Source organism: Haliotis cracherodii, unplaced genomic scaffold (assembly GCF_022045235.1).
Source record: "Haliotis cracherodii isolate W230 unplaced genomic scaffold, xgHalCrac1.p SCAF_11, whole genome shotgun sequence".
Classification (NCBI taxonomy): domain Eukaryota; kingdom Metazoa; phylum Mollusca; class Gastropoda; order Lepetellida; family Haliotidae; genus Haliotis; species Haliotis cracherodii.
The window spans coordinates 8,211,499-8,230,525 of NW_027266266.1; the positions used below are offsets into that span (position 1 = coordinate 8,211,499).

The window sequence follows — 19,027 nt, forward strand, 5'->3', positions numbered from 1 at the left end:
TGTGAAGATCTGGGTAGAGAAATGGTCTTCAGCAACCCATGCTTGTCGTAAGAGGCGACTAACGGGATCGGGTAGTCAGACTCGCTGACTTGGTTTATACATGTCGTCATATCCCATTTGCGTAGATTGATGCTCATGATGTCAATCACTAGATTGTCTGGTCCAGACATGATTAGTTATAGTTGCCGTCTTATAACTGTGTCTGAGGGGTATTCATGTTAAACTGCGGCATGGTATCTCAGTGAGCTAGCACTATAAATCGGCATCAGTCCGGACTAGTACAAGCAGCCACACACATACACGTACATGCACGTCACTATATAAGTGCAATAATCTTGGATGCGACGTTAAACCCCATTTCACCTGTTTCGATTGTGTAGGTACAATAAATACATTTCATACATTTCATGAAAGCATTAGCATGATTGCATTCAGTCATTCCAGAGCAATTTCTTTCACTCACTTCTTGATAACAGAGTGGTTAAAGTATTGTTCCTTGTGCTGACTCTTTTCATCCAATGAAAATAGAGATATTTGACCTGACCCAAATTGATTTCATTTGGCATGTTAAAACAGCATTACACAGTAGAAGTAAGTGTTAATTGATCATAATGTTATATTCATGATGTTAAGGTTGATATGAACAACTCATATAACAAAGGAGTGTGTTTTCTTTCAATGTAAATTATTGATTAGCATTCGATTAACTAAACTTGAAGGAAAGGTTACCATTGTACAAACTGAGATCTTAAACATCACAAAGAAATGTCACAGATATTCAACATTCAACTTTCTGGACTGCAATTAAGATTACCGTATGATAAAATATTTATTTTAGTAGTTCTACCCAGGTGACAAGTTCAATGACAGTTATAAAAATGGCATATACATTCTTGTTTGAATAGCAATCTCTGAAATTGACTATCTACCTTGATCTGATAACTTAGATAATTGTCCCCTCAGGCCACTTGGGGGCTGACCCTTGGTAGATACTTACACAAAGACAATCCCCAGACACAGCTTAGGGTATGCCCCATGCTTTCTAAGGCTGGCTAATCATAAATGTGTGAATATGCCCTAGGTAACAACTACTTTGTTTACTAATCCATCCCCCTTGTCAGTTTTGGGGGGCTTATGTTGCTATTCATGAATTAATCAATAGTTTGTCATGCCTATTTATTAACTAGACAAAAAGGAAGAAATTGAAGTGCAGTCTGGTCAGCTGTTGCAGACCAGTTCATGTCATTCTCAAAGGGGTGGAAGGATGTTCATCACTTTAAGAATGTCACATTTTGAAGTAGTTTATTTATAGTTTTATCATTAGTACTTAGCAGTGTTAATATACTTTGTTCAAGTAACCTTCACATTTATGGTCTGGAGTTTGTTATTGAAACAAAATTTGTTTTTATTACCCAACACCCCTTTAGTTATTGGACTCAACCTTTAGCTAAATATAGATTACCCATAATCCCCAGTCTGTGTAGCACATGGAGGGCAGCAGTGGTCTTTGTTTACCTACAAGTCAGGAAATACCTCTCTCGTCCAGCACATATATTCAGTGAGATCTGTTAGGATATTTCATGGTAAGTTCATTTGTGAGAATATGTACAAAAACATTGTGTGTGCAACTGTGCATTCACAGAATCCCACTCTCCGACTGTTGACAGTCTGTGTTTTGGTCAAATGACTACATTGACCCATTTCTCAGTGTTGTGGCGAAGGAATGTAGCGCAGACGGTCTGTAAAGGTAGATAGATTACCTACATGTATCTTGTTATTGCTGTACCTATGGCTCATTTATATATTTATCGTTAATTTTGCATTGTTCTTTCCTGAAGCAACAATCGCCATGTTGACAAAATGGCTTGTTCATACTGAACATAATTGTTTTTTAGACATAATTTGATTTATGTTGGGATATGTGATCAATAATTGGGGACAGCTGGACAGTAATATAGATCTCTTTGTTTCAGTATAATGTATGTTTTTGTTAGATGTAAGACAGAGCTGCAACAAAACGTTGCACCATCACTGCAATACAATATTTTGTGCCTGTTTTGTGCAGTCGTGTATTGATACTAAATGATACGTGTATATTTATTGATGGCATGTAATATGAAACTATGTGGTACATACATTAGTTCCCAAGCGGTTATTAATTCAACAGACAGATTCACCGACTAGTTTTTTCTCATTGTACATTTTATGATTGGCAGGTGTCGAGTTTTCATAGACTACATTGTCGAATCTTACCTGTAACAATAGGGAGAAAGTGTCTTGAAACTATGTGTTACCTCAGTTAAGAGAATGTTGTGCGGTTTCATATGGTAATATGACTATTCTATATATAGGGATTCTAGGAGTCCAAACTAAGTGCCCTTGGAAAGCAAACTGGAAAAAAATGTTATTTTGCTCAAAAGAAAATTTTCAGCTCTTATTTCCTAAATTTAGAGTTATTTTAACATTGAATGCTAACATTGTAGTCAAGGTAATAATGTTAAGCTAGGCACTAAAGCCTTTTTCTCTACATTGGTCCTGTTATCGGTGAATATAAATCACCTTACAATGCTATAACACTAGTTGTAAATGTAACAGCATGAATTGGTTAATGTTTAGTTCCAATTTGGGACTTTTCCCTGACAACTGCTTCCAACTTGTGGATAAAACCTAGTATAACTATCGTCAGTGTAAACAATCAAGCTGATATGTGTTGGTCGCTATTTCCAGCGATGACCGAGTCGGTAGTTGCCAGTCCTGTCTTGTCACTTCCTTCTAGATTCCTCGATGTAACTTCTACCAGTGCTTTCAACTCTTATCTTTCTACTCTCATCTGATGATTTAACATAGGAGGCTTGTCTTGATTTATTTGAAAGAAATTATACCGTGTATGACGGGTGCGCATATATGAATGTTTTAAGAAATTGATTTATTGAGAATGCTAGGTACACAGATGTTTGTTCAATTGTTGTTTTGGAAATTCTATTGGTGTTGGCAGCAGAAAATAGTGTCAGCTGGGAGATACGTATCGCCATTGATTGGTCAGAAATCCGAATGTGTTCATGTGCTGTGTTCTTATGCTAAGATGTGCAGAAGTATTTTATGAATACTAGACATGAGAAACATTCTCAGAGTGTGAATTTTAATGTTATGCTGTAATTTCATAGAGATGTTTAGAAATATTCTGTTGAAAGCTGGGGGAAAAAAGACACTTTATTATAATAATAATAATAATAATAATAATAATAATAATAATAATGATAATAATATTAATAATTAAAAAAAATAATAATGATAGTAGTAGTAGTGGTAGTAGTAGTAGTCCATTTGTATTGCGCTTTTTCCATTCTAAATATCATGCTCAAAGCGCACTATTATTACCCCAGACAAATTGGATCAGTGTGCACTCGATTTTCTGTCTCAGCTTATAGAGAATTTGTGGTCATGAACACGCCAATGTAACAATTTATTTCCATTCTGTAAGTCATACATACACTGAAATAATAAAAAGATTAACATTGAAGTTATAATAGACTAAGGATGCCATGTTTCTTGTTCTAAATCAGAATTTATGCAACATGACAAAGCTATTGGTGATCGCTTAAAACAATCCACATGGTCCAAGCCTGCTGAGAAAACTTTATGACCTGAGACTTTCTATCTCATGCAACTTACACATCTAAAAATGTGTATGTCAACAGTTGTTTGAGACTTAATACAGTATTACAGAGTCAAGTCACACCTGTCTGCTTAGCATGTCAAGAGCTTGTCTCGGGCCCAAAGCCTTGGTTATAATCTTGCCTTGACCTTGGTGTATCTAGATCTGTGAGCCCCTTCTATTGTGTGTGTGATGTGTATCGTGGAGTAGTCACATGTATTCACTCCATGCATGTTGCTAGAGCATTATTTATAACTGATAAAGACATGAAAGAAGGTGGCAATGATTTGATCCAATATCGTATCGTGCTTATGTCCTGTGATCTGAGAATGAAAATTCCGTAAGCAGGAAGTGACAAGTTTGGAGCTTTGAGTTGCCATGTTAAGTGCTAAAGCTGTGGGGGCGGTCGGGTAGCCTAGTGGTTAAAGCGTTCGCTTGTCACGCTGAAGACCTGGGTTTGATTGTATCGTCTTAAGACGTTTATCTATTTATAGATACGGCAAAGAAATGGTGTATGTCGTAGGCCAACATGAAAGCCATTTTGTTGTGTTTTTGACAGCGGTTAAATAGTGATTTTTGCACCTCTAATCTTTAACTTTTTATAAGACAGGCATCTGGCCTGGCAACAGACAAATTACAAATTTGATTTTAAGGAGGGTTAAAAAGATGGCACCAGCACTAATATTGTGTTGTATACAGTTAGTGGCCCCATGTGTCTCCATTGGGTCATTCACATCAGAGGTCTGACCATGTGGGGATTTGGGGTTAGAATTGGTCCCCCGCAATCTATGTATGCGGTAAGAGGCACATGAATTTAATGAGTGGTCAGGCTCAGTGACTTGGTTAACTGCATGTTATATCCCGAAAGGGGCGGTCACATTATTGCTGAATGTGGCCTTTAACAATATAACAACACACACAAAGACTGGTTCACAAAGGGAGGCAATCCAAATGTTCAAGATTAGACCTGTAGGATTTTCATAAGATTTGGCCTCTTGATCGTATCGACATGGTTCATTCATTTATCAAACCCATAATATGTGTCCTTGATATAACTGGAATATTACAAAGGGTGTACATATACATTGTCCATATACATGTTCTGTAGAATGCCCTGACATTGATATATATGAATTCGTGTTTTGCAGGAGGTGGTGTCTACCAACATGGGTGAAGAACAGTTGACAGAGGCAGCCACAATATCGTAAGTTGCACATCGTTAAGATCCATGAATAGGTCTTCAGCAACCCATGCTTGTCTTAAGTGGCACTATGCTTGTTGTATGATGCGCCAAACGGGATCGGGTGGTCAGTCTCACTGACTTGGTTGATGCATGTCATTGTATCCCAATTGTGTGGATCAATTTTCGTGATGTCAATCTCTGGATTGTCTGGTCCAGACTCAATTATTAACAGCTGCTGTCATATAACTGGCATATTGCTGAGTGCAGAGTTAAAGAACACTCAAACAAACAAACAAACAAACAAACACTCAAACAAACAAACAAAGCGCATAGTTAATGCTATCATGTAAAATTCTTCCCCAACAAAACAGTAAGTTGAACCTATGCCACAGTGGGGTAGCCAAGTGGTTAAAGTGTTGGCTGTTTACGTGGTAGACCTGGGTTTGTTTCCCCACATGTATTCTATGGGTGAAGCCCATTTCTGGTGTCATGAATATTTTTAGGAGATATGTTCATGAAATTGTGTATTGTCTTTACTAAGAAAAATTTCCACCCAAAATTCATAATCCTTAGCTTTTTTTTGTTCAATATGTATAGAAGGCCTGTTATTTTAGAAGAAACAGCATAAAACCGGGCAAACACACTCAATGGGAGGAGAAAGTTTAAAGATATCTGATAAGCTTGATATGGTTTAAAGATGTGGCTTTGCATTCTTCTGTGATAACCAAGAGCTTTAGTCGAATAGTGATAACTGTATGCTCTTGGTTCTATAAGAAAACTACCAAGAGCTTCAAGTTTGTTTGAAATAATTATGAGTGACCGTCTCACATAACCGTGATCTGTGAAAATAATTGACAACCAGATTTGCTCAGAAGCATGTGTGGGCCAAGTTTGTTCCTAGGATTAATGAACCAGGTCCCATGACAATATCAGGGCTGATAAACCATGATAAACAATGGTGGTTGTCACTTATTTCGGGAAGGGTGAAAGCCTTAAACAAGGCCTCCTTGTGAAACCTCAGATGGGCCGTCATTAAAAATTACCTGTTTTGGGCAATGTGACCCAGTTGTATGTACTGTTCAGTGATAGAAACTGGCACTGGTCCTATATCTCTTGCCAATCTTCCCAGTAATTAAGGTATCATAATGACTAGTAGAAATGTGCCATTTTTAAGGGATTTGCTAGATGTCGTCACAAGGACTAATGGACTGAAAATGTTAGTTTCTAACACTGTTTTTAAAATTGGTAGGTCTTGATGATTGTGTTTTCTGAAAAATTAACTGCTTGCAGATGTACATACACAAATGCTGATTGCTATTGCCGACTCAATTATATGCAGGGCATTCATCTAAAAAATAAATCTTGAGTACAGGCTGAAGCTAATTTACCGAACAAAGACCTTATACAATGTGGTCTTATATTTACTAACGTCATAGATCCCTCGTGAAAGTGCAGTGTGCCCCATGTCATGTCAACCTGTGAAAATTCAGGTTAGAATTAATCTTCAGCAACCTATGCTTTTCGTAAGAGGCGACTAACGGGATCGGGTGATCAGGATCGCTGACTAGGTTGATGCATGTCATCGTATCCCAATTGCTTAGATCAATGCTCTTGGTGACAATCACTGGATTGTCTGGTCCAGACTTGATTATTTACAGAGTGCTGTTATATTGCTGGAATGCTGTTCAATACGGAGTTAAGCAACTAACAAACAAAAAATGTCTGTTGGTTTACTAGAACAGCGAGTTCATCCTATATTGTCATACTGTACAGAGTTGTGTCCCTTAGCTGGGAGGGAGAGGGGTCAATGCAGATCTTTGGGTCAGCCAAATTATTATCTTTTTGATTGTGAGCACCTAATTTTAAAATCAACAACATGTATCACATTGAGATTTTTTGTATTAACGACACATTCTGCAATATTCCATGCATATGCAGAATATGATGGCAGCCTCTGAGTTACATGGACCAGTAGCCGGGTGTTATAAATGAATATGCCCTGTGAAATCTTTAACAAGTTTGTACATTGTTTCGTTTGTTGTTACTCCACAGTTGGCAATATTCATGTGTTATAGACATAGCATATTTACAGTTCACGGTTCACTGTTCATTGAACATAGTCCTTCACCCACAGTGGGAGCAAAATTCTTCCCAAATCGAATATTTAGCACATGCTATATCATGGCTGCTGTATTCATTGGAGTCTGGACTAAGAGTCTCAGTTGTATAGTGTCCCGAGTCCATGAGCTGAATTGGATTTAATTGAATTTAGAATGATGGAAATGATAAATGAAGATTAATGAATGAAAGAAAGAAATATTTTAATCCCTAGTTTGCATTAAGGTTGTATTTCATGCTTAATTCAGTTCTATGAGACATCACGATAAGGTCGAAATAATTCAACCATTTATAATGCTTTAATGTTGAGGCGGGGCTCTTTGAAGCTTTGTGTGGTTGTATATGAGTTTGTGGCATTCTGTCAATAAACAGTTGAACCAGGGTTGGGTTTGAAATGTTAATTGCAGTGATGTCATCGAGGGTTGCAAGGGACACAGATTTCACATATTTAGAAATTTGCAATGCATATATTCAGTTTGAATTAATTTCTTAACATTGTTGAATTGTTCATTACAAACCAAGTTTGCAAATTGAATTGAATTAAAAGTGGAAATGAAAGGTTACATTTTATGATGCATGTGTTACATTCTGTAATATTTATTTTCTTATTATCATGTTGGATTATCATCCTGTACACCCTCATGATTGACAGGTTTAAGCCATGATTGTACTTCAGAAGTGGCAGCTGGTTTTCGACATCTGAACATTTGAATCATCCATTTCATTTAAAATTACAATTGATTACAATGATAAATCTCAATGCACAACTGCATGTACATGTTCTTGAGACATTGTTCAGTAAAATTTTAAAATGAACAAAAAATTAAGATCCGAGGTAGAATAGGTCTTCAGCAACCCATGCTTGCCGTAAATGGCGACTATGCTTGTTGTATACTTGGTTGATAACTTGGTTGATAACTTGGTTGATAACTTGGTTGATGCATGTCATCGTATCCCAATTGCGTGGATCGATGTTCATGATATTAATCATTGGATTGTCTGGTCCAGACTTGATTATTTACAAACTGCCATCATTATAGCTGGAATATTGCTGAGTGTGGCGTTAAACAACAAACAAACAAACAAAATGAACAAAAAAACAAAGAGAAATATTGTCTTTAACTATACGAATTGCTCTGTGAGACTTTTATCATAATGTTCATCAACAGTCTTCAAAATCACTTGAAAAGTTTAGATGTCAATAATAAGCACAAGATCCATTTGTCAATGGCATCCATTTATTATTTTCAACATTGAGCATGTTGAGGGACATAGGCGTTAAATTTGGATACTACATAGTGAGTTGCTATCTGCATGATCATATTAAAACGGTCGGGTGATTAATCTGCTCAGCTCTTGGGAAATTTATGAGGCTGTTTAATTGCCACTGTTGGATTGTATAACCAGAAAATCTGACATAATCAAACGGCATTACATTGTCCTTGTAATATTTTCAACATTGAGAGACATAAGCATAATATTTGCAGAATATAATGACTTGCTTTCGGCATGATCATATTCAAAAGGTCGTGTGGTAAATCTGCATAGCTCTCTGGAGATTTATGAGTCTGTTTGGCGGGAGTAGAAAACAGGAAACCTGTTTATCATTTTGCCCAGGCTAGCTTGTTACTGTTGTGCTCACTTAGCTGAGGCCCATTGAGCCTTGCACTACAGAAGTAGCTGTTGGAATGAGGTGAGGTGAGGTGAAATGGCGTTTAACGTCGCGTCCAAGATTATTGCACTTATATAGCGACGTGCATGCACGTGTATGTGTGTGGCTGCTTGTACTAGTCCAAACTGATGCCGATTTATAGTGCTAGCACACTGATATACCATGCCGCAGTTTAACATGAATACCCCACTCAGACACATTATACTGACTCCGAGCTGACCAGTCCTTGTTATGGCCCCTTAATGCCGAGCGCCAGACAGGGTAACAACAAGTACCATCTTTTAACGTCTTTTGGCATGACATGGTCGGGGATCGAACCAGGACCTTCCGCTCTCCGGGCGGTCGTTGTTGGAATGGAGCTGACCACTATTATATGTTGAAATGATGTTTTTGCTCTGATGTGATAAACTGTATATTTTTCGAGCTATATATCAGATATGCATAGTTTTGTTTAAACATCAGACGTCCATATTTGATTTTTCTTAGGGATCGTTAAGTTATTATTGGGGTTGGGGTTTCAGAGGGAATGGGGAGGTCTCCAAAAATGTATACATTTTTTAGGAGGATCGTGAACAAATAGATATTATATACTAAAATATGAAATTGTTACAATTTGTCTTTTGAGGAGGGTCATGAAAAAAGAGTGCAAGGACATGGGGAGGGTCATCCAAAATGATGACCAGCATTAGGGGATGGTCATTACTTTCAGTACTTCAGTACATTAAAAATCTCTGACCCTTCCACGCCTGTAATAAATGACTGGTCCCTTGTGGCCCTAGTTTACATTTAGGGTCTTGAATAATTATCATTGTCATTCCCCTGACTTCTTTTGGAAACAAAGTATGTAGAAAGAATATTTATGGAACTATATGATTAATTGACATTTTATATGAAAAACAATATTATCTAAATTTTTTTCTTTTGTTAACAAATGAATATGTATTATCCCAAAGAGTTATCATGATCTGATTCAACAAATGATTTCTTTGGTTTCGAATAATTAGGTGAGCTATCAGCATGATCGGCAGCCATTTTAGTACCGGTTTTAACAAGTTCCGTGTCCACAGAGCTGTATCTAGAATTCCTGACGATTAACTCCCTTGGCAAGCAAATTGGGAGAAATAGTGGGAAATTGTTCAAAATTGGATTTGTTTTGTGTTCTTATTTTTGTAATTTCTTAGGATTTTTTAAATTCAAATTGGGAGTGTTTACTGTCAATTGCTGCAGACGTAAGGCCAAATATCAACCCCTGAGCACGCCTACATGAATCCCTGCTACAGGACATCCAATTCATATGACAATGAGGACATATTTTTCATAATGAATAATGATTCTGCTGTTAGCCATTTAAGACAGTTATGATCAAGTTTAATATGATGGATTTTCGTCCTTTCGGTGTCAAGCTGAACAAATACTGATACAACACGCAGATACAGCTTTTTTGAAAAGAGGGGGTGCACAATTAAGATCTATTTATTGTCTTTGGTGGTAGTTTATACAGAAATAAAGATTTTTTTCGAATAAAAAGTTGGGGGGGGGCTTGCGCACCCCCGCACCCCTGCTACCCCCCTCTGTATCCGCCCATGCAACACATCCAACTCTTGATACTCACCCTTTACCACTATAAACAAACAAAAACCCTATTTAAACAAACGTCTTCCGTCACATCCTTGAAGGAACAGCAAAGTCAGGAAATGTTAAAAATTTGAAAACTTGGCCTTTTATTTATATAGGATATTTGTTTGGCTAATTGCTTGAAGGTGTAAACTTTTGGTCAATGCTCCATTTGAAATATAAGGCAGTGGTCCATGTTATTGTGTTGCCAACAGCCTGTGTACTGACTGGAATATTGTTGTTTCCATGACAACGTTTGGACTGCCGCCTATTTTGTTGGTCCTGATGACTGTGAGCTATATTGATTTTGTATATAAATATCTTTAGACAGTGGAAACCCTTGTTTTCATCAGAATGGTGTTCGATGTTTGGTATCTCTCTAATATAGTTACCAGAAAAAAAACCTAGCTTAACAATCTCTGGAGTATATCTTTACTTACTCCTGTGCATTTTGCAAAGAATGCTGCTATCCAAAAGGATCTTGGTTATTAATAAAACTGTCATCAGTTCATCAGCAGTCACTAGCCCATGGTCAGCAGACATGCCAATGTCCACTCCCCAATTCACAGGTCTCATCTTACTATAAACAAACAGCTGAACTCTAGCTTCGAGGAGCTGATTAGCCTTGCTCCAAGTCTGTACTGAATGATACATCGGTGGATGTATAGTCATTCTATCCTTATAGTGGTCACTACTCAAAACAAGCTGAAGCACACCTGATTGTTTTCATGTAACTAAAGTCATCACTGGTGGGTATTGCAACACAGCCTTCTAAGTATGGGTGTGTTTTAACTTGTTTTGAGAAATGTACCAATTACATCATGATTGTTTTTTTAGCGTAACAATGTATTGAATCGGTAAAGTCAGCTATAACATTTGTTTCAAAGAAGAATTGAAATGAGGTGTTTCTTAATTACCCCAAATATCTATATGCCTGACAGATTTAAGTAGTGGTTGTTGACGATTAATTATATTTGTTCATTTGTTGCAGTGCCTTTTCAATTGTGGATACGTCCCGCCTCTCAACATTTGTTATCTCCATACTACTCATCGTCTATGGCAGTTTCAGGTAGGAAATTATTGTGATGATGATGATGATGATGATGATGATGATGATGTACCGTGATCTCGTATATACCATGATCTTCATATGCCATGATCTCGTATAAACCATGATCTTGTATAAACCATGATCTCGTATAAGCCATGATCTTGTATATGCCATGATCTTGTATATGCCGTGATCTCGTATATGCCATGATCTTGTATATGCCATGATCTCGTACATGCCGTGATCTCGTATATGCCGTGATCTCGTATATACTGTGATCTTGTATCTGCCATGATCTAGTATGTACCATGATCTCGTATAGACCATGATCTCATATATACCATGATCTTGTATAAATAATGATCTTGTATAGCTATGATCTCATGTAGACCATGATCTTGTCCATAGCATGATCTCATATCTAGCATGATCTTGTATGTACCATGATCTCGTATATACCATGATCTTGTATATTCCATGATTTCATTTAAACCATGTTCTCATATAAACCATGATCTCATTTTGACTATGATCTCATATAGACCATGCTCAAATTCCGTACAGTACTGAAGGTGTCTGCTACAGGGTATGTCACATGTCGCTAGTGTTGCCCAACATGGCCATTGCAGTATAGAAGCTTCTGTTGCCATCAACATGCTGAAAAACATAAAACTTCATTCATTCATTCATTCATTCATTCATTCATTCATTCATTCATTCATTCATTCATTCAGAAAAGCCTGCATTAAACATTTGTATTGCCTTCACTGAAACCTATACAGTCAAACACAGTTGTGTTGAAGCTGAAGTGACCTACGTAAATAATTTGAATTATCCGAGGTTCGACACAACCGAGAATTATAAATAAAGAAGGAATACGCAGGGACCAAGATTTTTATTATTGACAAGCGTACATTCGTCACATCAAAGTTTGACTAGGCTTGACTGCACATAATGTACCAGAGATTGAAGATACAAAAGGTGCACAAACCAGATAAGCTGGTTTCACATGCTGTGTTAACCTTTTCGGCCTTGTGACAACAATGTTTTGTTTGATATTAGGTAACATCTGCTTTTACGCACCAAGGTTATACAGCAACGTGTCACCAATATGTACTCACTGATGGAGCTCATGTATCCGCACCGTCTCATTTACTACTCTGAATAGTGAATCATTTATGTCACGCAGTGCCAATCAACCTTTAACACAGTGCTGGTGAATACATTATTTATACCACATTGCGAAGCCAACCTTATGTGCAAGTCACCATTAAATCCATGCTATCTGTTAAATCATTTATCCAACACTGTGCTGGTAAGGCTTTATATCCTGCGCTGTGCCAGGCGTTCATTATGGACAATGTGTTGTGTTTGTCTACTTGATCGGTTCCTGTTAGTGCAGCCTAGATGAGTTTTAAACACAGGTAGACAATAAACCGTGTGTTTATATGGATGTATGGCAGGAGTGTTTTGTGTTAATCGAACATGTTGTATTTTAAAGGTGTTAAATGAACTGTTAAAATGTAAACATGATAGTTTTCTGTCTGGTGAGAGCTTTTTACTGTTTATGTACATTGTACGAATGTATCTTTGCAGCTTTAGAATCTGAAATGTATGTTTGCTGTAAGATATACGCCTGAGCGATGGTATTACACAATGTGTATTACAGCTGTATGTTTATTAAACCGGTGATCTCTTCATGGGCAAGTAATAATAGAATTTACCAGCCACTTGACACTTTCATAACCTCTGAATGATTAGTGCTATTAATATCATGCTGTGTATAAAATTCCCCAAAATTTCAGTCAGACAACCAGACTGGCAACATTGCAGCGTTACCAGACCAGATAAAATGTTGCTAGTCCAGTATTTTCTAGTCTAAGGATCAAATGTAACAAAAGGATAAACATAAGAATCGTACAGGTTAATATTAATTCTCAGAAAATAACAAACTGGTGGATTGTCAACTTAGTAAGTTTAACCCCCGACCATCGGGCGTGCAACTTTTCAAAACTGACCATTAGTCAGATTTTAAACACTGCTTCACATGATGTGTTTGAAACCTAGTCCTAAAATAAAATTATGTTTCCTTTTTTTCATGTAGTAGTAAATACATCTGTCCCCCAGTGCAAACAAATACTGGTATGTGTCCTCCAAATATACATGATTGCGATGATATTTCCAGGTGCATGTAATTTGCTGTGCAGAGTTGCGTCCCTTTGGCACGCCAGAAACCTATGATTGTGGGTTCAAATCCCGGTTTGCCCCGATTATGTTTCTAGGTTTGTCAGCACCATACCCGTGCTTGTGGGTTTCACCGAAGTGGTAAACGTCTGAGACCTGCATCACTTCAGGCTTTCCTCCCACATTAAGCTGTCATGCCGTGATATGACTGGAATACTGTTAAAAGCGGCGTTAAACACAACTCACTCACTCACTCCAGGTGAATGTCACTTTCTGTAATATGCTCTGACTGAAGAACATGAGTTAAGGCCTCTCTGTGCGGTATTTTCACACTCCTGCGATTATAAGACAAGAAACAACACAGTTCGACTTCAGGATTATCTGTTGAGGGATTTATGTTGTAAATCCAGAGCCTTTGGGCGACTTACGTGTTATCTTGCCATCATGAATGAATGCTGTAAGTTCAAGTGTTTGAGTAGGGTCTTCTAGATATAAACCATTGTCATTGGTGATATTACCCATTGTTCTGTATGTAATGCATTCTCATTGTACAACAGTGATAATATTACCATTGTATTTTCTTTATGAACATGATAAACCATTATTACCGGTAGCCATTATCATGATTATCATTCTATATATAACCCAGTGTCATTGATAATATTATCCATTGTGAAAATGTGGAAAATTGTGTGAATTGTCAATCTTACGAATAGGGGTGTCACGATAAATCAAAATATCGTTACATTGCTATTGGTAAGCGCTTAAAGTCAATAAATCGATTGTTGAATCAGTTTCCGATCAATAGTATCGATTTCAGTTAGGAATATTTATATATTCAATTGTATTTACCATATCATTAAAATACATGCAATGCTGTTCAGATTTGTTTTCTTTTCATCATGAGTGGTAGTAATTTACACATGGTACTGTGGAAGTTTCTTTTTCTTAAATTATTATTATTGTTTTTTTATGGCAAGAGTTGCTTGCAATATCAATAGTTATCACAAAAGTTTCTTTCAATCTCTATAGTTATCGCAATAGTTATTTCCAGACGATAGTCACCCCTACATACAAATAAACTAAAAGAAATGAAAGCTGTATTATTGCTGACTGTCATTGTCATTTGCTCATTCACTCGACATGCTTTGAGAATTTCGACCGGAAACATTCTCTGTTATCCATTTATGATGCTGACTAGAGGCTAATTTGGCATGTATTTTTATTTATATTTGATGATGTTTAACATGTAAACAAAAAGGGTTTTTTAAGCATAACATCGTTCTAAAGAGGACATGTCAGATATTGATATAGAAGTTTAAGGGGCAGGTATCTCTGTCTCCTTGTTCAGAATATTTACCGTTGGCACATGTAAAAAAAAATAACCACACAAATATTCACATAGTTTTAGCACGTATAATCATGGACATGATATGAATGACGGCTTTGGCAAGTCTCGAGGATTAACAACACGATACTGAAATGCCCAATGATGAGTTTATTTTGACGGGAAGGATTTTGTTTGTTTGTGAGTTGTTTAAAGCAGCACTCGGCAATATTCCAGTTATATGACTGTGATCTGTAAGTAATCAAGACTGGACCATCAATCCACTGATTGACTTCATGAGCAACGATCTACACAATTGGGATACGATGTCATTGCATCAGCCAAGTCAGTGAACCTGAAAAGAAATGACAGTTCTGTTTAGAGATCCCTTAACAAGTGTGAGGATTCAGTGTATCCGACACTGAGAAACTGTTGACAGGGGAACATTTTCAATTTATGTGCAGGTGTTTCTTTGTGAGAAAAGGGTCTGTCTGTAGCTAGTTGGTGAGAACTTAGTCTCCCAGCAGGTTAATAGCTATACATGTATGTGGTTGTCACAAACAAATGTTTACTAAAAGCTTATAAGGGATCCTTATTGTAAGCTTGTTTTAGCTAGGTCAGCTTATACTGAGAAATCTGTTAAAGAGAAGAAAGATCATTTCTGCTTGTGTTCGGTATTACGAATTGCCATTCAGGTAAAGCGAAGTGTTTTATAGTCTGTCACGAACTGAAACATGATTCCTGTTTTACAGCTTTTTATGTGGAAATGAAGTTTGAAACTGTTATTGTATGTTGAAATATGTTTCAGGGAATAGTCTTCCTTGTGTCCTCACCACATAGTCAGATGAGTTAACTCAGGTCTTGATGTGTACGCAATAAGAGAGATCTTTCACAGTACAGTAGAACACGGATATAACGAACACGGAAAGAGCGAACAAACCGATACAACAAACTGTTAAAACATCCCCGATTTATCTCCTATATATCATCATACATAATTTATGTATATAACGAACTAGCTACAGCGAACTAACGGATATAGCGAAGTGATGTCTGATCACCGACAAGCCAATCTACCACTAATTAGTGACTTGTATAGCGAACTGAGAAATCTCACTCAGTGTCAAGTGTCACTGACAATTGGCTGTACGCAATCAGACGCGAATCAACACAACTACTGATGACGATTCAACCTAGTTAAACTTGCATTATGTTAATCTTAATTCTGATCAAACTATAACTTCAGTTACAATTTCTCCGACCATTACATTAAAATGCTGGTACTTTTTAACTGAATCACTGGTAGATGCGAGAGGAAATGTGTATAAACGTGTATGTGAATTGTATTTTGGTTTAGCCAAGATGGCGGCCGTTTCCGAGTGAAAACTTGTATAACGAATATAACGCACCGTTTTCTGCGGTCCCTTGCAGTTCGTTATATCCATGTTCTACTGTATTTAGGTAAAAGTGTGGGAGGTTAGTGGCTAGCGGGGTACTACTTAGATCAAAACTTAGTTTGAATGTTTTGTGTTTAGCATCACTCTGCAGTGTTCAAGCTATGTGACTGCCATGTAACTAATACAGGTTTGCTGACTTGGTTGATGCTTGTCATTGTACCCTGGAAGTGTGGATCTTGCTCATGATATCAATCACTTGAATATTTACAGGCCACCATCATATTGTTGGAATATTGCTGATTGTGACTTTTATACAGGCTAATTGTTTGGTATGTCTCGAATGTGTGTGTACTCCCGGTCTATGATCTTAACCCTTTAAGCACTGTGGAGTCCTGTTCCCCTTCTCCAGAGTGTATGATCTTATTTGATAGGCATTACTTAAAAGTTGACGGGTGACAGGGTAGACACAATTTTATGGATAACAACTTCTTTAATACTGTAAAAAGCGATGTTTCGGTATAGATCCTTATACCGTTGTCAAGCAAGACAGTGAGGGTTGTTGTTGTTGTTGCATTAGGTGTTTAAGAGGTCGCCTTCTGCCTAGGCAATTTCGGCTGAGTGAGGGACAAAGAACAGAATATATATAGTAGGTGGAGGATTAACAGTACAGGATTAACAGTAACAACAATTGCATACATGAGTGGGATAACAGAGTAAATGTTGACAACAGAAGGATAAAACTCATGTATGCATCTTCTACTGTTAATCCTCCACCTACTATATATATTCTGCACTATGTCCCTCATTCAGTCTTGCTTGACAATGGTATAAGGGTCTATACCGAAACATTGCTTTTTACAGTATTAAAGAAGTTTTTATCCATAAAATTGTGTCTACCTTGTATGATCTTAACCCTTTAGGCACTGTGGAATCCTGTACCCCTTTTCCTGAGTGTTTGATCTTAACCCTTTATGCACTGTTGAATCCTGTACCCCTTTTCCTGAGTGTGTGATCTTAACCCTTTATGCACTGTTGAATCCTTTTCTCCTCTTTAGAGTGTATGATCTTAACCCTTTAAGCATGATGGAATCCTAGGAATCTACGTCTACCAGTATTGAGTAATCAAAGTGTACTACACTGAAGATGAACAAGATAAAACGTCCCGACCCCGAGACTGATAAACACGCTGAATGAGTTTAACCCATGTCTTACATCACCAAGGGCAGCTGGCTATTGATGCAGGGAATCTACCTGATTGATGTGTGCCATTGACAGGGGTCACATGGTGTTTACACGGAGATCTGAGTAGATGTAGGGTTCAGCTTAATCACTGTGCATGTCACTAATTACTTTGCCAGCAGCACATGTGAAGGAGATTTCACAGGTTGTGGATAGAAGGCTGTCCTGCTTGGACACAGGTCACTCACCACATGCTCTATCTCTGTCCTTGAGTGCTAGATTACTATATATATATTAGATAGACTATATATCGATGGAGTCCATGAATATTTCATTTCAATTTTGTGGGTAGGTCAACAACTGATGAGGCTGCCTTTATTTCAGGAGAATGAAGTTATTAGGCATATATTACTATTCTAAATGATGTTTACTGCTTAAAAGAAGATAAGGCTTAAAAAATGAAAAATTGGTTGTCAGGCAATGGTTGTTTTAAAATATAGTGTGTGTAACCAAATAAATAGTTGTTTACAACCAACCTGGGAAAGGGCCTCCCTAAATAAATATATTCCTTGATGATTAAAATACTGGAATACAGTATTTGACTACCATCATGACCATTGGACGTGGTCTATTTAAGGATTTTTTTTTTTTAAATTTTAAAATGGAAAAAAACCCCGAAATGTGCAGTGAACTTTATGTTGATTTTTGTGGTGCCTGAGAACCAAGACTCTCTTTTTTTTAATCCCCCCAAAAATATTTTTCATATGGCTATAATTAATCAGTCATATCATGCCATGCCAAATTAACTATTGTCGTGTGGAGAAATTGTGTGTTCTTTGAAAGAACTCAACTATGTAATAAAAGTGAAAGAACTTCTTTCACTTTTATTACATAGTTGATAAGTTTGTTTCTGTGTCTGTTGGGCGGTGGGGTAGCCTAGTTGTTAAAGTGTCCATCACGTCAAAGACCAGGTTCGATTCCCCAGATGGGTACCATGTGTGAAGCTTATTTCTTGTGTTCCCTGCTGTGATATTGCAGGAATGTTGCCAAAAGCGGCGTAAAAACTTCACTCACTCACTCACTCACTCACTCACTCACTCACTCACTCACTCACTCACTCAAAGTCTGTTCGGGACGTTCGGGTAGCCTAGTGGTTAAAGCGTTTGCTCGTCTCGCCGAAGACCCGGGTTCGATTCCCGACATGGGTACAATGTGTGAAGCCTATTTCTGGTGACCCCCCGCAGTGATATTGCTGGAAAATTGCTAAAAGCGGCGTAAAACCATACTCACGCACTCAAGCAGCTACGCACTCACGCACTCTGTGTCTGTTCTCATTTCTCTCATGGCATATTTTCCCTGTTGTTTTATAGTCATGAACCATTTTAGACTGGTCTAATAATACTGACTAATTAACATAATCCATAAACAGTTTTTTTTAAGATCCTGAAAAAAATTAGTTGTGGGTCCAAAGTAAGTTTATGACTTGAAACCAAGACGGAAAAATATTTCTGTCTCCCCCAGCAATATTAAAATCACACACAAGTCAAATTTAATTTGCATCTAGTTTATCATGAGGGTCCCTTGGCGAGTGTCACCTGTATTAAACTATTTGACCTGCATTGACCGAGATGTTAACATGTTTGTGTG

The 19,027-nt window shown here is 37.4% G+C and overlaps 1 protein-coding gene across 3 annotated transcripts in view; it reads left to right on the forward strand.

The window, feature by feature from the left end:
* LOC139455349 (signal peptide peptidase-like 3) overlaps window positions 1-19,027 on the forward strand; it is a 66,139-nt gene that overhangs the window by 33,713 nt on the left and 13,399 nt on the right. For 2 of the 3 annotated variants that reach the window (XM_071236906.1, XM_071236905.1), the window contains exons 2-3: window positions 4,804-4,859; window positions 11,234-11,311. In XM_071236906.1, coding sequence (XP_071093007.1) covers window positions 4,822-4,859; window positions 11,234-11,311 — 116 coding nt within the window. In that variant the 5' untranslated portion in view covers window positions 4,804-4,821. Of the gene's footprint in view, window positions 1-1,530; window positions 1,584-4,803; window positions 4,860-11,233; window positions 11,312-19,027 lie in introns of those variants that run through there. The other variant, XM_071236904.1, reaches the window with a different exon arrangement.